Genomic DNA, 21,741 nt, shown 5'->3' with positions numbered 1-21,741 from the left:
TTTTTGAAAAAGGAGTTGGGAGATAATAAAACATGCCAAAAAATGGGGGGAAATTATGCAATATTAATTAAAAATAAAAACAAAATTGTGTATACCACAAGAATAGCTCTATAAAATAAGAATAAGATAATCTTCATTTCAACATTTAAGCTCTTGCCACATGACAGGCTCTGCACTAAGTGATGGGAACACCTTGCTGCCCTTCAGAAGCTCCTTTTATCAACTTCCCTAGCTTTTCCTCCCAGGATATTACTTCCCAGTGATGCTTCACATGCAAGACTTTGGACCTGGCCAATTCCACCCAAGCCTCAGAGGACCCTTGCTGTGACAGCCTCACCTCTGTATCCTTGGATCCTAGCAAGCTACCTGGCCCCATGAGGCTCTCAACAATGCCTGCTTACAGGAGTCCACACTTGGGTGGGGGAGGAAACTAACTGCATTAACAGATCATTTAAAACAAGATTAAGAACATGGTGCACACAAGGTATTACAGCATTTAAATTATTTAAACTCTACCTTTATGACATCCTCTCCTCTCCAATTTTATTTCCTACTCTTCCCTGCTATGGGTCCTCACCTTCTTTATGGCATTCTGGTTCCCATCTCAATGCCTTTGCTCAGCTCATGCTGACCTCCTAGCTTGGAGTGACCTTTCTTTCAATCCTTTGCTTCACCTGTCCAAATTCTACCCAGCTTAGGTCTATTTTTACAATGTACAGATGTTATTTTCCCTCTTGAAGCCAGGTGGAATATTAGATATTTCAGTATGTCCTACAGCCCTGATAATCAAAGTGTGATCGGGGAATCAGCAGCATCTGTATCAACTGGGAGCCTATTAGAACTAGAGCCTGGGACCCTACTCAGATAGACCTTTGGAACCAGAAACTGCAGTCCAACAAGTTACCTGGGAGATTCACATGCACATTAAAGTTTGAGAAGCACTGTCTTACAACACCAACTAGACTATGCATTAAGCAGAAACTCAAATATTTTGAGACCTGGGGCCCTGGTAATCCTAAGGGGTTCTCAGTTTTGCCAGCTCTTCACACTCTACTCCCCCAGCTGTGAGCCCCCTTCGTTCTTTGCTCCCTCACAGGTAGATGTGAGACTGAGAGGGAGGTAGTGCCCAGGGGGATGATGATGAGGTGAAGCTGCTACCTTCCTAGCAGAGCCAAAAGCAAATGTTGGCTTCTGCTTCAGGGCTACATTTCTGGGGAGAAATTGGCTTGGCTTCTAAGACAAAAATGCCTACTATCCTTTCAGCATCCGAACCTCAGGATAAGAGATTTGTGATAGACAACAATGAAACTGTTTCTAGACTTGATTTATTGGCTTGTCTGTTTCTATTCTGTCACTAACCTGATTGACAATGAAGCCTGGGATGTGAATTAAAGTGATTTCTGCGTGTGCACGCGCTGCGGTCAGGGCCCTGTGGGCCTGCTCGAAGCGAGTGCTCCCGTGAATAAAAGGCGTCTATGCGGGGGCTGTTTGCGTGTGGGGAGGGCGTGCCTCTAGGAAGTTGATTGTGATGGGATGTCTGTCTGGTTTGGGAAGCAACGTGGGCTCGAGTTTGTGCAGTGCGGACAGTTGGATGGGAGGAGGTAGGTGGGCCTCCCACGAGGCAGGGGGTAGTTACAGACACATTTTAGGAACAGCTCCTTTTCTCGCCCTTCCTAGCTTTTCCTCCTAGGATATTATTTCCCAGTTAGGCCTTGGGAGAGGGTTTGGGAGGGATGGAAGGTGCCCGAGAGCTCCCCTCTCGGCGTCGCGCACCAGCTGGAAGCTGGGGAGGGAGAACTGATGGGGCAGGTGCGCCCCCACAGGGGCACGCGTGGAGACACGTGGAGGATTCACAGATTCATCCTCAGTCCAGGAATCGCATCCCCTGTCCTAAAGTCTCCCGCTTTGCTTCTCTGGAGTGCACACCTCTGGAAGCCCGCGCCCCGCTGCTCCTCGGCGGCCGGCGGAGGTCAGCCTTGCGAGCGAGCGGAACCCCGCCCCTCCCTTGTTACTGACGAGCCCCGCCCCCTCCCGTCGCCAGCGGAGCTCCGCCCCCGACCCCGCCCCCGGCGCGACCACAGCGCTCCCCCAGCTCAGTCTGGCTGGCCCCATGCTACTGAGCGGAGCCCCTCCGGCGGGCTCCGGCCCGGGGCCGCGGGCTCAGGGGAGCGCGGGGAGCGGCCCGGGCGGGTCGCGCCGGGGCGCTGGGGGTACCGGAGCCGGCCCAGGAGGAGGCAGCAGTGGCGGAGTAGCCAAGTGGCTCCGGGAGCACCTGGGCTTCCGTGGTGGGGGCGGCGGCGGAGGTGGGGGCAAACCGGCTCCCCCGGAGCCGGACTATCGCGCCCCAGTACCCTCTCCCGCCGCACCCCCCGCACCACCCCCGGACATCCTGGCTGCCTACCGGCTGCAAAGGGAGCGTGACTTCGAAGACCCCTACTCCAGGGGTCCGTCTGGCTCCGCTGCCCTAGCCACCCCGGCGGTTCCCGGCCCCACGCCGCCCCCGCGCCACGGCTCGCCCCCCCACCGCCTTATTCGGGTCGAGACCCCGGGTCCCCCAGCGCCCCCGCCCGAGGAAAGGATCTCTGGAACCCCAGCCAGCAGCGACAGGGTGAGTGCCTTGACGGGCGGGGGTGACCAGGGGGAGAGGTGGTTGGTGGTCTAGGGCTTTCGAGTGGGACAAAGGTGGCCTGAACTGGGCTGGGCCCCTCGGTGTCACAGTTTCTGGAGACACGATCTTAGTCCCTGACCCTGGGACGCGGAGTCTTCATCCACCTTTGTTCAGATTCTCGACCTACTAATCTGGGAAGTGTGCCCCAAACTCTGCTTGTATCCCCTATTATCGTCCCAGGACTTGGTGACCCTCCCCCTCTGGGGCTCTGCTCTCCTCTTCGCGGCCCCCTGGAGCCTAATCAGTCAGCTTTTTCTAACGGGATTTGAGTCCTCCACCCCACCCCGCTCTTTATGGCCTTGCTGCCCCCTGGGAGCAGCAGCTCACTGCCCTTTGATCTCTGACCCCTCCCCCTAGGGCAGTGCCAGCACAAAGCTCCACTCCTTCTCCCCTTCTGGGAGCCCAAGCATCCTTGCAGGTGCTGAAGCCACAGGAAGGAGGTGAAGGCTGAGGTTTCTCCCTGTGGACACGGCAAGAGCTGGCCTTTGCCTCACCCAGTCGGACTGGAGCTGGGTGGACTGTTGTTCTCAGGAAGCCAGGACAAGGAGTATGCAGCTCTGTGCTGAGGATGCTGACCACTGAGGTTCAGGCAGAGCCACTATTGCACTTCTTCCCTTGTCCCCTTAGGAATGGGGACAGTCAGTGCTCAGAACTTGTTGCCCAGAAGGGGCCAAGCAGCTGAAACCACTCTTCTTCTCCTCTTGGCTTCCCACTCCCTTGGTTTATTCTGAGGATGGCTAGAGCCTTTCATGAATCTGCAGGCTTGGGATAGAGAGGAGAGCCCAGCACTCACTGTCCTGAGAACACCCGCTGTGCCTCATAGAGCCCTCGTGGAGAAGCCACTCCCTGCTCAACCCCAGCCTATCCCTCCTTGACAGCTGAAAGCCATCCCCAGGACCCTCTAGCCTTAAGTCCTGTGGTGCTCCGGGCTGCTCTGACTCTGTTGTCCCTCTTTTCTCACCCCTGGGAGCTCAGTTCTGGGGCTTATTCCCCTTTCCTCAGCTTTATTGGATTGGAGGGCAAAGTTGCTGTCGGAATCCACTGGCTCCAGGGTTGAGGCTTTCAGCAGAGAGAATACCATCCTTCCTGATTTCCTGGACGAGAGATATGTCAGGGTCAGAGCAGGAACCTTAGGAATGTGAATTATTTTCCCCCTAGTTCCTGCCATGGAGCAAGGCTGCCCATCCTGGGTTAGGACCCTTAGTCCTCAGAAGGAGGCTGTGCTTTCTTCACATGTCCTTGGTCCTCTTTTTTCCTAATTGTCCCCTACTCTTGGGTGATGTGATGGCAGTGGTGGCAGCAAGGCAGAGGGAGCACTAGACCTTGTTCTTACTATTGACCAGTGAATCTCCCCCTCCCTGCCCACAGCCCATTGGCATGTGGGCCTGAGCTGCTCCTGGCCCTCCTCCTCTTAGACTACCCATTAAGCTGTGGGCTCCTCCAGGACAAGGACGGTGTTTTCCTCATTTCTGTGTCTTCCAGGTGATTGACACAATGCTTGGCATAAAGAGCGTGCATAACTGTATCCTGAATGGTGGCTGTCCTTTGCCAGGATGACCCAAGGATCAGAGAGTCCCCTTATACATTTCCCCACAGAAATCCCACAGTGAAGTGCACACAACCATGCACAGATCTACAGCCTCCTCTCACTGAGGTGTCCATACCTCACCCTGGGTCAGCTCTGTGATCTGTGGGCCGTTCAGACCTTGGGGTCCAAGAGGTGTCTGACTCCTTTGTCAGCTGCAGGGACAGGAACAAGATCCAGCAGGATCTCCTGGGAGCCACACAATCTGTGGTTTCTTCACCTGGTATGATGAGAAGGACCCAGGATGCCATCTAGGATGGCTCAGGGGCAGGGATGCCGTTTTCATGGGCCTCCCACCATTCAGAGAGAATAGTTCCACCGCTTTCACAGCAGAGTTTGGGGGACCCCAGAGGCTTCTCTTAGGAAGAGTGCAGACAAGCTACTTGAGCCACTTACCCTAAATCCAACTGTCAGCATATGCCTGCAGAGCTCACACAGGGGTGCTGCCCCTGGACACGAGCTGGCCTGGCTGCGGCCCTGGAGTCGGTGCCAAGCCAGTTTTTCTGTTCTGTGTGGCTGTTCTCTCCCTACTCTCAGTTCTTCCTCTCAGCCCTGCAGGTCCTCTTGGCTTTTGGGTCACTTCCCGAGGTGAGGTGTGGATTGAGGACCAGGATGTGTCTTGGGCTGATCAATTTCTCTCCTTCTCCTGCAACCCAGTGACTGATACTGGGGGCAGGGGTGGGGGACAGAACCCTCTGAAAGGGGCTGGGTTGTGAGGTTTGATGAAAGGGGTGGAAATGCTTCTGTGATGAGCCAGAGAGACTGAGGGGAAATGAGCTCAGTGACTATGGGGTAGGAGAGAATGGGGACTTAGACAGGACCCTGAGAGGCCCAGGGGGCTCAGGACCATTAGCTTTCTCCCCATGCAGCACTCAGGCTGTTGGCCCACCCTGAGGCCCTCTGCTGCAGTTGGCAGGGGTGCCCCGGTGGCCATCTGGGCAGGCCTGGCAGGGCAGGTGTGGGAGCAGCAGGAGCCCCGCCCAGCACAGGGTGGGAAGGCAGGGACTTGCCATCTGGTCACAGGAAGAGCTCCCTCACGGTGTTGGGCCCTTTCTGGCCTCCAGGCTGTGCTCTGACAGAGGGCTAGAAAACTAGGCCTTCCCTTGCTTTGCTCCCTTTTCTCAGACCTTTTCAAAAGGAAAAACCTAGTGTAGGAAAGGGGGATGGGTATGGGAAAGGGCCTCTGATTGGATGAAGCTTTGAGCTGTTTGTGGCCATCTGCGCAGTGTCCTTTGCCTCCATCATGCCAAGATGTGTGTGTGTGTGTGTGTATGTGTGTGTGTGTGTAAGTGAGAAAGAAAGAGAGATGTGATGGGAACAATAAGACAGGCACCCTGTATGTTGTGAAACTAGGGCTCTTGTTCTTAGCTCATGGAGGTGTTTCTGGGGCTCATGAACCTCCAGAAATTATGCAGATATTTGGGTACATGAGCATTTTTTCTGGGAAAAGGCTCACAGCTCTCGGATTCTCACAGGGGTTCACAGGGCCCAAAATATTAAGAACTTAAAAAAAAAAGATGTACCTCATAGATGGCATCCACATGGACTTAGATCCCACAGCCCCAAATTCAGAGTGAGTGGACAGATCGGTAGAAAGAGTGTAGTCAAGTGAAGGAGATACTAGAGTGTCTGAAATCAAACAAGACATGCCTGCCCTGGGGTTAGACGGATGGGTAGGGGCCTTCCTTACCCAGTGTTCACTGAGTGTTTATATATCATTCAGTGACATGTTCAGTGACACCTAGGTGCTGAAAGGGACTCTCCACTCAGAAGACCTGGCCCTTGACCTTTTTGAGTTTGCTTGTTTGCATTAATTTTCCTTGTTATGATTTCCACAGAGTCTGCAGGTCCATTTATCTCGCACATAACCTCCAGTAGAAGTACAGGGAGAAGAGGAGGGTCCAGATCCTGGACCTTTGTGGACTGTTTAGACCTCTTAACCCTTGTGGCCTGAGCTGGCCATCTGTGGTGCTGTTGGTGCTTCGGGGAGGGCCAAGACCTAAGGTCTGTGGGATGTTGTATGGCAGGCCTGTCCACTCCACCCAGCGCCACCTCCTCACACTGCAGCACTCAGTCTCTCTGGAAGACATCTTTGGCTTGTTGGCTTGGCCAGTGACCCAGTGACACTTCAGCCCTGGCATTCTGTCCATTGGGAGTCAGGAACAGCTGGGACCCTGTGGATCATGAATGGGAATGGGAGCAGCCAGTTGTGGCCTGGGCTTGGAAGGGGTGTGTGCTCCCCACTCCAGTTGCCCTCATCACAGAACCAGTGTGGCATTATGTGACAGCAGAGGCAAGGCCCAGTCCCTACATGCAGGGAGCCTGTGGTGCCTCCAGAGCCCGGGTCCCAGATGTGGGGCTTCACGACACCTGAAGATGCTTCAGTCTTTGGAGCTTGTTCTGTGTCTGTCACTGTGAGCTCCTGTAGGACCAGGAATTTGGTCTTTTCATGTCTAATAATGTGAGGGCAGAGCACTTACCATGTGTCTGGTACCATTTTGAAGAGGTACATGTATTAGGCCAGTTGATCACTAGCATTTGCTAATGAACAAGGGGAAGGAGACTCAGAGAAGGAGTGAGGAGTGTGCTCTGGGCTGAGTTCGCCAGTTTCTGATGGACAAAGGCCAGCACTTGCCACCCAATCTTGGTGTCACCACAGATACACCTTATAACGGTCTTAAAAGGGTTGGTGGCATTGATTGCATGTCTGTGATGTTGGGATGTTTTACAAGCATGGCATTGCTTTGTAATTAGAAAGGATAATAACAAATTTGTTTCATGTGAAGGAATTTCCATGGCAGATAAAATTGGGACAGGCATTCCAATAAGTGGGAACCAAAACAAAACAAAACAAAACAACAGTGGGAACACAAGGTGAAAAACTTTGATCTCAGGGGAGGTAACTAGTGTACCATTCCCCAAACTGACAAACTTTCCATTGAAAAGGATTTCATAGTTAAATACTTTAGACAAATGCTCAATTAAACAAAATTAGACTGCTCTCTTTGCTACAGAACTTCTCAGAACTTTAACATGTTAACGTGTATTTGTTGCTACATTTCCCAATTTTCTGGAAAATCTGTGGCAAGGCACTGAGGGGCAGGAGACCTAGGCCCCAGTCTTGTTTCTGCTGCTACAAGCTGTGCACCCTAAACAAGTCCCTAACCTCTGGGGCCTTAATGCCTGAATATAGGAGGTTATCATCAGGGCTGACACTTGTTGCGCACTGACTCTGGAGTAGCCTCTGGGCCAAGGACTTTTACATTCGTTGTCTTCTTCCCAGTCCTCTGAGGTAGGTATTAATACTATCCCCATTTTACAAATTAAAAAACCAGAGGCGTCCAGACATTAAATGTAAACTAAAGAAATGGAGAAAGGGGGCAGTAATAGATTTGGGGGACCATGAAGAGCCAAATCCTATGTTGTCTGTCCCCTTGCTCCCCCTGGAGGTACAAGCCCCACGGGGTGCAGAGGTCAGGGACTCCCAGCAGGGCCCAGCTGCAGAGTGGAAGGTCCAGCCAGATGGTGGGCTTGCCGCTACCTCAGGAGAGGCTTGGGCAGGAAGGACAGTTGAAGCCTGACAGCTGCTTTGGGAGGGGCACTGCCCGGTTGGAACACGCATAGGAGCCAGTTCCTGGAGGTGTACCCTGCTGGATGATAGAAGGGAGGGGGGTCTGGTTAGCAGGAGGTATGGGCACAAGGGGGTCCTCTGGGCAGCAGCTACTTACATACCAGTTCAGAAATAGTTCAGCATTTTAACAGAGTTGTAACTCTACCAGAGGGTTGCCTCAATATCAGCCCTGGTCTTAGTGCCTTCCCTGCTCGTTTCTTCCTTCTGCCCTTGAGCCAGAGGCTTTGATCCCCATTCCACTGTCAGTTCTGCTCCTACAGCTGCTACTGGTTGGTCAGAGTTGAGGCGAATGGGGATCTGAGAGTCTGTGGGTCTGGGAAGAGAAGGAGGCCTGTTGAGCCTCCAGGAAATGTACACTGAGCATCCACTGTGTGCCAGGCTCTGATGGGCACACTGTACAATAGTGAGCACATTAGAGTCCAGTGAAGAGCCCATACATGAAATAAACTATGGTAGGGTAGAGGTGTCAGGACCAGCTTCCCCCACTGAGCAGCTGTGCCTTCTTGTGTAACCTAGGAGCCTCTGGGAAAGCAGGCCAGGCCTATGACAGGGATCCTTTGTGTCCAGGGCAGGTGCCCACCCTGCCTGGCTTCCCAGCAGGTGTCTCTGCTGCTGTTCCCGACCCCCAGCTCCATGGGTGGCTGCTCTGGGCACCCCAGTCCAGGGTGGGCAGGCTGGGCTTCCTGGAACAGGGTGTGGAGCCAGGAGTGGAACAGAAGAGCCATTGAGCTGCCCGCAGAGCTGCCACCTGAGCACCCACAGGCACCGAGGGCTGGCGCTGGGGAGGCCCACGCCGGACTGGGAGGAGTCATAGCTCTGGGCACTGGCCCATGACTCTGGTGGGAAGGGCGCTGCATGGGGCTCTGACCAGGTGTGGTGAGGGAAGGGCTGGGGGTCTCTATGGAGTTGGGGAGGGTTGCTTCAGTTCACTAAGCAGCTTCCAGGGTCTCAATCCCCTTGTCTGACCTCTCCACCCCACCCAGATTTATGCTTCCTCCCTCTTCTGAATGAACAAGAAAATGTACTCCTTTGTCCATCTTCCTGTTTTATGCAAACTGATTTACTGAGCACTTTTAGGCCCTGGGAATTTAGGAATAAATATGGCTCCTGCCCTCAGGAAGCTCACAGTCTGCAGGAAAACAGATGATAAAACAAGTATTTACTGTACATGTGATAACTCAGCTCAGAGGCACCTAACCAGACCCAGGGAAAGAATGGAAAGGCTTTTTTTCTGAAGAAAGAAAAGAATGTGATCCAGGCAGAGGGAAAACTTTCGAGGTGAGAAAGAAAGCATAGAGTTTTCAGGTAACAAAGTGATTTGAGATGGGTGAAGAGAAACCAAAAAGGAAAGTAGAATCTTTAAATCTCTTTAACTATGGACTTTTTCTTGTAGCCACTGGAGAGCCATTGCAAGGTTTAAGGATAGCCTGCCTGTTGATTCAGTCACTGTTGAGTAGCTGCCATGTGTGAGTGTGAGGCTGGGTGCCAGCCGGGCTGGGTTGGCCTGGGAGGAAGAAGCCTGGAGAGGGAGGGGGTGAGTGGATTTCTGTTCGTTACCCAGAGGAAGGAGGATGAGGGGTAGTGGGCTCCAAGGGAGATAGGCAGTGATCCAGTAGAAACATCTTTCTAGTTTCTTCTGGAAGCCGGGTACTTATTGGAGCTGGAGAGATAAAAATGCTAAAGAGCTCCAGGCTAGTGGATGGTATGGTGGTGCCAGTCTTCTCAGAAGCAGGCAGAGATCTGAGGGAGGAAAGGAGCTGGGCGGCTTGACTAGAACAAAGTGGAATAAGTAAGAAGCTGAAGAACTGAAGTATGAGGTGGTAGGAGCCTCTAGGGCGTGCTTCAGAGACCCTGGAGGGGCGTGCAGCAGTCTAAGAACATGAAGATGGCATGTTCATGGGGCCCCCTTTCCATCTCTGCTAGGGCTCCCCAATCTTCAAACCCACAGCAGGGAGGTGACCCCCACAGTCTCCCTGCCCAGCTGGCTCCCACAGTCCTGATCTGTGGGATCTTGGCTGAGAACCAAAGCCTAGACCAAGAATGGAGGAGAGGCAGGAGTGGCCCCTCCCCATGCTGCTGGCCCCAGAATCACCTTTTGTCAATGCCTGTCAACCCACTTGCAGGGCTCCCCTGAGGGGTTGGCGGCCCTGGGTGGGCTGGGCTTTGTCTCTGCTCAGCCAGTCCTCCCCTCCCTGCCCCCCAGGAGCCTGTGCCCAGCTTGGAGAAAGACTCTATTGTCCTCAGCTGCACCCCGCCCTGAGCACCTTGAACTCCTCTGCAGGGTTTGTGGCTTGTGGTTCCCTCTGTCTTGACTGGGAGCAGGGACAGAGGGGTGGCTGTGAGCCACTTGTGTGGGAAAAAGTGGGATGTGGAGGGTCAGGGCCAGGCCTTTCCTGTTTCTGTCCTCCAGGAGCCCAGGGGACTTTAGCGGAGCCCAAATCCTGGCTTTCCTCGTGTCTGTCCTAAGGTTGTCTTTCTCCTGGGACAGCTAAGATGCCCACTGGTGGCAGGTTGGCAGCATGATTTTGTACAAAGGGCACAGGTTCCAACCCTGGTTCCTCCATTTATGCAGCATGGTCTTGGGCACACTGTTCTCTACCTGCTCTGCATCTCTATTCCCTTAAAATGGGGATAGTACCCACACGATGATATGGTGGGTGTTTTGCAGATTAACCACAGAACTGTGGCATAAAGTGAGACTCAGTCTTTCTGTTCTTGATGGTCAGCAAATGTATTTTTGTTCAGCATCTGGTAGCACTCTGGTCGGCATGGACCAAGCTAATCTCCAAGTTGCCCACTGTGTCCTGCTCAGTGTTCGAACTTCTCCAACACCGCTGTAACCAGTTCTCTGAATTAATGCCTCTGCAGAACCACCTGGTGCAAGCTCTTGCCCTGCCTGGACCCTGACTGAGGCAGGCTTTAGGGCCCAGAGCCTCATCCTGGCCATTTACCCTAGGAGATGGCCCAGAGGCACAAAATTAACAGAAAGTACCACTCTTCAACAATCTAGTGGGAGAGCCCTGCAAAGGAAGTGCCAGAGCTTGTCCCCACCTCAGCTCAGATTCTTCCCTTGGGTACCTTAGGCTGTTCAGGACTCTTGCTCCTGTGGACAGAGTATCTGGGGAGACGCAGAGCTACCTGTCATATGTCTGAATCCTGCTCTCTTCCCATAGTTGGCAATCCTAGAAGACTATGCAGACCCGTTTGATGTCCAGGAGACTGGTGACGCCCCAATTGGAGCTTCAGGAGCCCCAGAGAAGGTCCCAGAAAATGATGGCTATATGGAGCCCTATGAGGCCCAAAAGATGATGGCCGGTAAGTAAGAGTCAGGGAGAGGGTTAGCAGGGTGGGGGGTTGTCCCCTGAGGCTTGAGTATCTGCAAAACGAGCTCTGGTACCCACAGCCTAAGAACCAATTCCTTGATCTCTAGAAAATACAGAGAATGCTTTTGCTTGGTTCTCGGGAAAGGTGACCACTGCTTTCAAGACAGTTACTTTGGAGATGGAGCTGTGATTTGTGGTGCTTGAGACCTGAGTTGGTAGAGAAGGCCACACAACTGGAGATCAGACAGATGGAAGCATTTGGGATCATCAGGAAGGGCAAGATGGTGGTGTGAGCTGGGGGGGTCATTGTTCCCCAAAAGAGAATCACTAGCTTTTGGGAAGGTGGTGAGTTTGAAACAATGTGATGTCAGTGTGAAACCTCTTCATGGCAATTGGAAACACATGACTATAAATGCAGACGCAAAGGGTTCCATGATATTTGGCAAGTGGTTCAGGGAGTGAGGGCAGGAGGAAATGAGTAAGACCTTGCCCTGGGGACAGAAACTGAGACAAGATCCAGGGAAAGACCACACGGGGGGATCAGAGAGGAGGACACAGGTGAGTCCGTCTAAGCCCAGGCCCTAGGGTGGTATGAGAGGAGGATTTGTTTGGGGCCAATGATCTTAGTGCTGGGTGTACAGGAGAGGCTAGATGAGAGAGGCCAGAGGGGCAGTGGAGGGCCTCAAAGGCTAGAATAAGGTGTTTGGACTTGCTCCAAAAGGGGAGGGGAGCCATTATGGATTCTTGAGCAAGAAAGGAATAGGACAAATATGGCATTTTAAGGGGATTACAGAGGCTTTGGTGTACAGAACAGACTAGAAGAACTGGGCATTAGAAAGATGAGTTAGCAGGCTGTTGTGGAAATTACTGAGGCTTTAAGGAACCAATAATTAATGCCCCTTTCTTCCCCTCTGGAGCTTGGAAATAATTGAGAAATAAGATCAAGGAAACAGAAAGACGGAGATTACAGTGTCAGCGTTATTACTGATAAAGGTGATTGGAGAACATTACTTAGCTATGTCACCACAATGGGCTTCATACTTCACCACAGAATTAAACTTGCCCACTCAGGCTTGGGCAGCGTAGGACAGCTGTAGGGCCCTGCACAGGGGCAGGAAGAGAAAGAACCAGAATGTTCTCTCTCTGTAAGAGGGCAGATCAGATAAGTTTCTCTCCCTGCTTGGGAGAGGTGGGTGAGGGGGCAGAGAGCAGTCAGGAGTGTTATTCCATGGAGCCCATGAAACAGGAGCCTGGAGAATGGAGGTTCACCCTAGCAGTAACCCAGATGTGGAGACATGAGGGTGAGACTCATCAGGCATTTGCAATAAACAGATGGGCCTCTGAGAATGAAGGAAGGCCGGGACCAAGGAGAGCGGAGTAGTGAACAGAAATGGAGAAAGTGAGAGGGCGGCCACTGTATTTACAGCAGAGGGGTGTGGCTTCCTAGGACGTGCATGAGTGCCCTGGAATTGATGAGAATATTTGCACATTTTCCTGGGGAGCTCCACAGCTTTTATCATAGTTTCACTGGGGTCAGAAATCCCAAAAAGAGAATCACAGAACAGACTAGAAGAGCTTTTCGGGAAAGTGGTGAGTTTGAAACATCAAAGTGACACGTCTTTATGGCAGTTGGAAGCATATAGATGCAAAGGGTTCTGTGAGACTGGGCAAGCAGCACAAGGAGGGAGGACCTGAAGAAGTGAATAAGCATGGCCTTGGGAAACAGAGACCAAGGGAGGATCCAGGGAAAGAGGCCAAACAGGATGATCAGAGGGGAGGACAGTCCGTGAAAATGACTTGTCAAAGGGGCCGGTTTCAAGGACCGGGTGGTCAGCAGTGTCTGAACAACAAAAAGGCCTTTCAGATTGCAGAATGGCATCCCTTGGGACACAGGTAATCTATGCAGTTGGGTAGCAAGGAGGAGCTGGACTAGGAGTGGGCCCTGCCTTGGTTTCCTAAATGTGTAAGCCCCAGCTCCCAGCCCTTGCTGGCCATTGCAGGACCTTCCCCCTGTCTTTCACTCTGGCGCCTCTCTGCTCCTGCCTCTGTTGGGTCCCTGCTTTTGGAACCCCGCAGGTGTTTTGAGGAACCCGGGATGTGTGCCCCAGAGCCAGCAGTATCTCCTCTGGAGGAGGCCTGACTCGCTGTAGAGGAGCACGTGTGGAGGAGCGGAGCCAGGCAGCCAGGGCTGCCCTCACCTCCCTTCCCGCCTTGCCCTGGCAGAGATTCGGGGCTCCAAGGAGACTGCAGCTCAGCCCCTGCCTCTGTATGACACACCCTATGAGCCAGAGGAGGAGGGGGCCACCCCGGAGGGTGAGGGGGCCCCCTGGCCCCGGGAGTCCCGCCTGCCTGAGGATGATGAGAGGCCCCCTGAGGAGTATGACCAACCCTGGGAGTGGAAGAAGGAGCGAATTTCCAAGGCCTTTGCTGGTGAGTCCTAGGTGGAGATGGCAGGTCTGCTGGGGCCTCTGAGCAGCTTTCTGGACTCGGGAATGCAAGGAGTGGAGCCCTGGGACCAGGGAAGGCCCCGTGGAGGGCGGGGGGTGGGGGAGTGTAGTTGAGTCTGCACCGTGGAGAGCTGTGAGCTGGCAGTGCATGCAGTGCTGTGTGCAGGGTCAGAGGCCTGGCACAAGAGAAGGATGAAGGCGTCTCCCTGCATCATCACCTCTCGGAGGCCGACAGGCTTGGACCACTTCCATCTTTTGAAGGATTGGGTATATTTAAAAATAAAGAAATTCCAAACAAAATTATAAAACTTGTGGCACATGTTAAATACTTGCACCTAACAAAGGAAGGCATTTAACACTCTAGACAATGCAAACAGCTGCCTGTGTACCCTTTAGAGATACCAGCCCTGAGTTAGAGGGCTGTGTCTTCCAGTGGTAGGCCATGCCAGACCGGGGTCCTGCTCCCAGAGGGGTTTCTGAGAAGCAGGGACCAGTGGAGAGAGATGCTGTGACAAACTGCCTTTACTGTGTGAGGATAGGTTTCTTGTAGCAAGCACCTCAGTGGCAGTCCCAGACCAGGAGTCCAACATGGAGAGGTGTGTGTAGGTGGTTTGAGGGGGAACAAACACAGCTTTAGCTCCTGAATCCTTGATTCAGTGAAAACATAAAGGGTTTAAGTGCCATCAGACTGCATTCCCATCCCCATGTCCCCTCACTCCCCCTTGGGCAAGAGGCTCCTCTTGGAGCTGGACCTGGCTCTTTGCTCTGTCCCCCCTACCCTGGCAACCAGACTGAGAAACCACAGGTTTCTGATTTGTTCCCTGTAAAGCACGCACCACTGAGGATGGGCCGTTTATCTCCAGAAGTCTCCTTGGAGAATCAATACTGTTTGGATTGCTTAATGGAAAAATCTATGCTTGTCATTAGGAAACCTCATTAGCAGTCCTGGAACCACCAATGGCTCACTCTCCTGATTGTCGGGGCTCGGGATTTGGGGTGTGGGCAGAGGAGGAAGGGAGACAAGGTTGGGGATGCTGGGAGGCTGAGGAAACCGCGGTGTGGTGCTGGGAAGCGTGGGCAGCTCCTTGTCCCTCTTTTCCTCCTTTCCTGGTCCCTCTGGTCCCTGGAGGCTTGTGAGAGGGCAAATGAAGGGGACCCTCAGGGCTGACCCTGCGTCCTTCAGTTTGCTGCCTGAGCCTCCCACCCACTGTCACCAGCCCACTGTGGTCAGTGGCTCCGTCCAGCCTGCTGAGGGTCTTATTCCCCATTCAGAAGCCGCCCCTGCCTCTACTCTGATCCTCCTTTCTAGGCTGTCCTGTGTCCTGGCTCTGGGTTTTGGTGTCTCAACTTCTGCCTCTCTCTGTCTCTGTCTCTGTCCCTGTTCCTGTCTGTCTCCCTTCTCCCTGCTGCTACTGGCTCCAGTTGACATTAAGGTCATCAAAGACCTACCTTGGCCTCCACCGGTGGGACAGCTGGACAGCAGCCCCTCCCTGCCTGACGGGGACAGGGACATCTCCGGTCCAGCCTCACCCCTCCCCGAGCCCAGCCTGGAGGACGGCAGCGGTGGGTTCTGTGGGGGCTTCTGGCTAGGGTGACGTGTCCTCTCACCCCTCAGGCCCTGTGGGCTTGGGTTGGAGGAGCTGAAGTGGGTTAGGGTTTGGAGAACCCAGGAAGGATTCCCCTCTTCCTGGAAGAAGAAGGAATGGACAGAGGACCCATTCCCCCCCACCCCCAAAGGTGTCTCCTGGGGGAGATCCCTTCCAGTTTTTTCCACACCATGTCAAAAAAAACACAGTGTTCCAAATGCACTGACCAGAACCTCCAGCAATGCAGGTAACTCTTGAGGTTGGGGCAGTACGGGCTAGCACAGGACGTGTCTAACTCCTGAGAGGGAAGGAGCTGATCCTCACATCTGGTGTCTGAAAGACAGTAAGGGCTTGAAAGTGTTTGCAAGGAGAAAAAAAATAGTCCAAATGGGGAGAGAGAAGGCACTAAACACTTCATCTACATTCAGTCTTACCCAGAATGCACAGCCAAGGGTGTGTGTGTATGTGTGCACACGCGCGCGCGCACAGGCCTGAGCACCTGTTTGCACATTTGTGTCTGAGTGTGAGGGGGTATTTCATAAATACAGCGTGAAGGAGGGTCTCTGTCACCTGCACAGGTGTGTCTATGCCCCTGTGGCCCTCTGGCTTTTGGCAGTCCCTTGTGCAGGCTTAGTGATGGGAGGTCTGGAAAGGCAGAGCCACCTCCACTGGTTTGGTGGGGGGGAGGGGAGTGGGGTGGGTAGCCCGAGGGCAGCGACCTTGGGGCGGGGGAGAGGTGGACCAGCTGGCGGCTTTGGGTAGGATTAGCCTGTCAGGATGGCACCAAGGGGAATCGGATAATTGTTCTTGGATCAATAAGTCATTTCTACAGAATGGCTTGGCAGGGTGATTTGGAGAACAGTAATGAACTCTGAGGAGGAGAAAGAAACAATATTATCAGGGCTGAAGCCACCCTGAGGAGGATGGAATAGGGGAAGGCAGTCAGCTGCTCCAGAGGGAGAAACTTAAGTGATTTCTCGTGTAGCTCCTCTCCCCCCTCCCACAGTGTGGGTACTGGCAGGCCCTCAGTGGGACAGGAGGGCTGAGCCCTGCACCCACCTCCACCCCTGCCCCTGCCTGGGGAATGGACCCAGAATTTGGTCCCCAGACTCGTTCAGGCACATGAACATGTCCAGCCCTTCTGGAAGAAGCCTTTGACCCCTTTTGGCAGGAAGTGGGGGTGGGGCACCAGTTTTCTGTAGGACTCGACCTCTAGGGCCTCAGAGTCTGTGACTGGTATGTTCCCCACAGCCCAGTTTGAAGGATCTGAGAAGAGCTGCCTGTCACCTGGCCGGGAGGAGAAGGGGCGTCTACCTCCCCGACTCTCTGCAGGGAACCCCAAGTCACCCAAGCCCCTAAGCATGGAGCCCAGCAGCCCCCTGGGGGAGTGGACAGACCCAGCGCTGCCTCTGGAAAACCAGGTGTGAGTGTCTGTGTCCAGCTGGGGACTCTCCCCTCCATTCCCCTCCTAGCACTGGCTTGCCTGCAGGGGGCACCCAGAATGGGTGGGCCTGGTCAGCAAGGGACCCAGCAGAAATGCCCCCCTCCCTCTCTTTCATCCTCAGCTGGTACCACGGGGCCATCAGCCGAACAGATGCCGAGAACCTGCTCCGGCTGTGCAAAGAGGCCAGCTACCTGGTGCGCAACAGTGAGACCAGCAAGAATGACTTCTCCCTGTCCCTCAAGTGAGTGGGGCGGGTTGACAGCTTTAGTAGGATTAGCCTGTCAAGATGGCACCAAGGATAATCAGCGGGAGGACAGCCACCAGGACAAGAGGAGACTCCATACCCGACCTTGCTGGGGAGAACCCCATGTCTCAGGGACATTTGCCAACTTGGGGCCAGGCCCTGAGGCTCTGGAGCGGTCTGAGCTCAGCCCCTGCTCAAGGAGCTCGTAGTTTCTTGGGGGAAATAGTTGAGCTAGTGTCCAGCTCAGAAGGGTTCTGTCATTTATTACCTGTGTGGCCTGGGGTCCTCTCACTCACAATGTTTCCTTACTTACAAAGTGAGAGAATAATAATATCTACCTTCGAGGGACGGATTAAATGAAATAATATATGGGGAACACTTAGCATGGTGCTGAGCGCTCAATAAATTATTGTCATCATCATTATTCAGGGAAGCCCAAGATATTCTAGAAGCACAGGCAAGGAGATAGGGACTTTGCTTGAAAGGATCTGTAGGGTGAGGTGGAGGCCGGGTCCTGGGAGGAGGGCAGGGCAGTGGGCACAAAGCCATTCTTCACTCTGAAGAAGTGGGCAGGAGGCCTGGCTGCTGGTGGCTGACAGCTGAGCTTTAAAGGACCCTGGAACTGGTGGAGAGGCAGGGCCCTCCCTCCCCATCAGCCTTCCTCTCTGGGAGCCTCCCTGGGAGCAGATACACACAGGCCAGCATCGGCCTCCCAGGCTCTCCTGGCTGGATGGCAAGTCCTCTCCTTGGCACCCAGGAGCTCCACCTGGTAGAGCCCGCACCCCACAGGGCAGCCTTTCAGAGAGGCATGTCCATTCGCATCCCCACAGCACTCCTGGGGCATCTGTACCACTTCCTACCACGTTTCCTGGGGGCAGTAGAATACAGATGTATCCCTACTTCAAATGAAACCAATATATGGAAATTTGGGACTACTACACAGACACATTTGAAGATAATTATTCAGCTTCACTGAAAGATGATGAAAAAAAATGCCAGACTATAATCACAACCTGGGTTTTATTCTCGGGTTTAATAAAACCAGCTATGTGACCATAGGCAAATCCCTTAATCTGTCTGGGCCTAGTTTCTCTGTTTGCAAATGTGTTAATGGTTACCTCTTAGGTTTCTCCCAGCTCTCATACTCTGGGAGTCTGAATTATTAAATCGTAGGGGCATTAGGGGAAAATTCGTTTGTCAAAAATGTGATTTATATAACTTCAGGAATGTCTATTGCTTTAAAAATTATAGTTAAGGTTCATAGAGCATTTGCCACGTGCCAAGTAGCATATATACCTTCTCTAAACAACTACCATCCTGCAAGATCAATCTGTCTTTATAAACAAAAAAAATAGATTCAAAGAGGTAGGTGACTTGCTCAAGGCTACCAGCTAACAAAGTTCCCAAAGCAGTATTTGAACTCAGCTCAATCTGACTCTAATAACCACACTGTTCCATCCGTTCCATTGCGCAGCTCTAGCCTCCATCAAGTCTGGAACAGTCCGAGGCAAGGGGAGACTGCAGGGGTCTGGCTCCCTGAGCAGAGCACAGCAGAACACAGACAGCCCTGCCTTAGCCTGGGGAGTACAGGGGGGAACAGGCCTGGACGCCAGGCTCCAGCCCAGGCTGATCGGCTGCCACCAGCAGTCTGGCAGAGCCTCTTTTGCATATAAATGGCTTCTGGGAAATACAATTATGGTTTCTCCTCTCTCTGTAATGGAAGGGCTTTCACTGGTAATTAAACAGCTTCCTCCAAAAGTCAAGCCAGCCTTGGCCCTGCGGCCCAGCTAGTCCCACCCAGGCTCCCTGAGGGTCTGGCAAGGGTTCTGCTCCATCCTAATGGACCCTTGGGACTTTGTCTTAGGAAGTCAGTTATCCAAGTGGAGGCTGAGCTCTCAGTTTGCACCTCTGGCCTCTTGCTGCTTGTTGCCCTTTTTGGCCAGATCTGTCCCTTAAAGAGGGACAGTTTTTAGGAGAGGTGATTTTCCCAAGTAGACTGCAGGAAAGGGGCTGTCCCCAAACTGTGAGAGACCGAGGGAAGGCAGGGCCCATGCTGCTGCCACAGCCTTGGGTCTGGATCTTGGCACAGGGCAGACGGGAGGGGACCACTTACTCCCTCCCCTCTCTACGGTCCCGGGGCACTGTTCATTTTCCTGAGGCCCTTGACTCCTTTCTCCAGGGCCTGTGTGGTCACTGCCAGCCTCAGTGGTTATCTCAGACCTACAGATGAAGGATGGCCCCACACCCTGATGCACACACCCGGGACTGGGGGCCCCCAGCAGGCTCTATAGGACACTGTACTCTGGGGAGGGGAGGGAAGGATGAAGTTAAGGGCCTGTGTTTTCCTCTCATCCCTTCCCCTCTTCAATCATCCCACTCTCCCACCTTTCTCACTGACAGGCCTAGTGAAATAGTTTCAGTCAGAGCCCTCTTTGTGCCCAGGCAGGGAAAGCAAGTGAGGAGGTTTGCCAGCTCCTCAAAATGAGTGGGGGCCTCACCATGAGTCGGCCTCCTCACCTGTCCTACCTCCCACACCTGCTTCTGAGCCCTGTCCTTGTCCTCAGGTAGATTCTGGCCAGCAGGCTCCCCCAAGCAGTGCTGACCATTTGACTGTGGGTGAGTTTCAGGCCTGGGGCCTGGCCACCCATGACTGTGGCAGTTCGGACAAACGTCATTTTTGCTCTGGCATCACCTCCACACTCTCTCTGAGGCTGAGGGTGCCCAGACGTCTGGGAGATAGCCAGAGCCCTGAGTAGGGGGTCCTCGTCTTGTGGACAGGGCCAGCCACTAATGTTGGTTTCCTCCCTTCAGCCTGTGGCTGGGAGATGGGAGAGGCAATGGAGCATGTCCTCGCTGAGAAAGGGAATGGGGCCGCATCCTCAGCAATAATGTCGGCCCAGGCTGAAGGGCTGGATGAGCCAGCTGGGGGCTTGACCCAAGGCCCAGTCAGCAGCAGGGTGAAGGGATGTCCGCAGGAAAAGGTGGCTGACTATCCCCAGATTTGGGGAGTAGCTTGCCCCCTCTCCCAGCATCTGCAAGAGAGTGCCCCAAACAAGATTCTCTTGGTTGTCACATCTGTCCAGCACTGTCCTGCCAAGGGTGTCGTGTCTCTGCAGGAGTGACCAGGAGCCCCTCACTGGTGTCCTCCCTCACCGCCCAGAGAGGGGGGTAAGGTGAACTGGTCCAGGCCTCATAGGCTGGAAGGCAGGAGTTCCTGGATACCAGGGTTTGGGGTTGGGGTGGGAGGTGTTGGTCCCTCCAGTTGCCACCTGCACATACCCTGTACACTCACCAGACATACATTCTTGGCACACCCAGTGCCCTTAGCACAAAGCCAATACCTACTGTTACCTACTCACAAAACCCCCTCCGCCCCCAGCTTTCCAGACTGACTTCCACCTTCCCTAGTCACTGCCGCTCTCTGCTGGTCTGGAACAAGACATTTGCTGCCAGGATGGAGGAGGGGAAGGGGAATGGAGAGGGTTCCCCCTCATCAGGGTCTCCTCTTCTCTTCCCAGGAGCAGTCAGGGCTTCATGCATATGAAGCTGTCTCGGACCAAGGAAGACAAGTACGTGCTGGGCCAGAACAGCCCGCCATTCAGCAGTGTCCCTGAAATCGTGCACCACTACGCCAGCCGCAAGCTGCCCATTAAGGGGGCTGAGCACATGTCCCTGCTCTACCCCGTGGCCATCCGGACTCTGTAGATGTGAAGCCTGGGCACTGTGACAGATCTGGATCCAGTCTTGTGCCCGTCCCCTGGCTACGGGCTGTGATCCTTCCCAGGGACATGATCTCCCAAGCCTTTCTTCCCCTCTCCCTGGGATAGAGTGGAAGTTGGAGATTCCTTAATTTATTTTGAAGGGAAAAGGGCTACTGAGGCCTTGGAGTAAGAGGTGGCCTGGAGCTGAGGAAAGAGAAATCTCTGGGGAGAAAGGATAGTCCCTGGAGGAAGAGGGCTTCAGGACCGCGAGTATCCTTTAGAGTTTGAGATCTGCAGCTCCAGAACCTTTCCGCCTCTGGGGCAGAGGTGGCGACCCCCTTCCCCACCAGCCTCTACTCCCTGGGTCAGTGTAAGGTGGAACAGGACGCAGGGCGCCGTGACCATCTCCTCTCCTCCATCCCCAATCCACTGGCGGGGATCAATCCAGAGTCTGGCGTAGAGCTTGGGGACAGGGCAGACCCCTGGGATGGGGATGGCCTTGGGACAGGAAGAGGTGGGGGAGGGCTGGGGCCTGAGGGAACTTGTGCGGTCCCCGGGCCGCCCCGGCACCCGGCCAGAGGCAATAAATAAACCCAGTGCTGCCAGGCAGAACCGCGTCCGCGCCTCCAGCTGCGCGCACCCCCGGTTGACGGGGTGAGGAGCGGCAAAGCGAGCACAGATCTGTTTATAAATCAGCTCTGGAGCAGACACAGCCCGGCTGTGAAAAGCGCTTTCGAAGCATCAAGTTCCTTCCTTTGACAAGATGTCAAAACATCTCCCCAGCACCCCGCCTGGCTGTGGGGAGGGGGGGTGCCCGGAGCCGTCAGGCCTCGCGGCGCCCCCTCCCTGCCGCGCCAACGAGCGCGGCTACTTAGGAGCGTGTCCAATTTCCTGCCTACAGCCATTTGTCTGGGAGGAGGGGAGCCGCGGAGAGACAAAGAGGCACCGCGCCAGGCGGGAGGTGGGGGTGGTCCTGCCACGCGGAAGTTGTGCGCCCGCGGAGCCGGGGAAAGCTGGCACGGCCTACTGCGTTCCCTTTCCAGAGGAATCAAGGGCCTGCGGAGCCTCCCTCACTCCCTGAAAGATGGGTTCGGCCCCGGGGACCCACAGCC

The 21,741-nt window shown here is 54.1% G+C and overlaps 1 protein-coding gene across 7 annotated transcripts; it reads left to right on the top strand.

The window, feature by feature from the left end:
- The first annotated feature begins 2,054 nt into the window (after positions 1 to 2,054).
- On the top strand, positions 2,055 to 21,341 carry SHF (Src homology 2 domain containing F). Of its 7 annotated transcripts, none has more exons than XM_036032868.1 (7): positions 2,059 to 2,608; positions 11,058 to 11,199; positions 13,431 to 13,637; positions 15,077 to 15,217; positions 16,492 to 16,663; positions 16,806 to 16,925; positions 18,403 to 18,710. In XM_036032868.1, the coding sequence occupies exons 1-7, from the start codon at positions 2,111 to 2,113 to the stop codon at positions 18,599 to 18,601; spliced, it is 1,479 nt and encodes a 492-aa protein (XP_035888761.1). In that variant the 5' UTR covers positions 2,059 to 2,110; the 3' UTR covers positions 18,602 to 18,710. The 7 variants fall into 7 exon arrangements, with proteins under 7 accessions (XP_035888777.1, XP_035888785.1, XP_035888761.1 ...); XM_028507163.2 differs by lacking the exon at positions 18,403 to 18,710 and adding an exon at positions 20,447 to 21,341 and having other exon boundaries at positions 2,066 to 2,608; XM_036032880.1 differs by lacking the exon at positions 15,077 to 15,217 and having other exon boundaries at positions 2,062 to 2,608.
- The last annotated feature ends 400 nt before the right edge of the window (positions 21,342 to 21,741 follow it).

Source organism: Phyllostomus discolor, chromosome 1 (genome assembly GCF_004126475.2).
Source record: "Phyllostomus discolor isolate MPI-MPIP mPhyDis1 chromosome 1, mPhyDis1.pri.v3, whole genome shotgun sequence".
Lineage (NCBI taxonomy): Eukaryota > Metazoa > Chordata > Mammalia > Chiroptera > Phyllostomidae > Phyllostomus > Phyllostomus discolor.
Note: the sequence above shows the minus strand (reverse complement) of the source record. Positions and strands in the feature narration are given on the sequence as shown.

Coding starts and splice junctions, on each gene's coding strand:
- SHF (XM_036032868.1), top strand. CDS start 2,111: ATGCTACTGAGCGGAGCCCCTCCGGCGGGCTCCGGCCCGGGGCCGCGG. Junction 13,638..15,076: donor AATTTCCAAGGCCTTTGCTG/GTGAGTCCTAGG, acceptor TACTGGCTCCAG/TTGACATTAAGGTCATCAAA. Junction 15,218..16,491: donor CAGCCTGGAGGACGGCAGCG/GTGGGTTCTGTG, acceptor TGTTCCCCACAG/CCCAGTTTGAAGGATCTGAG.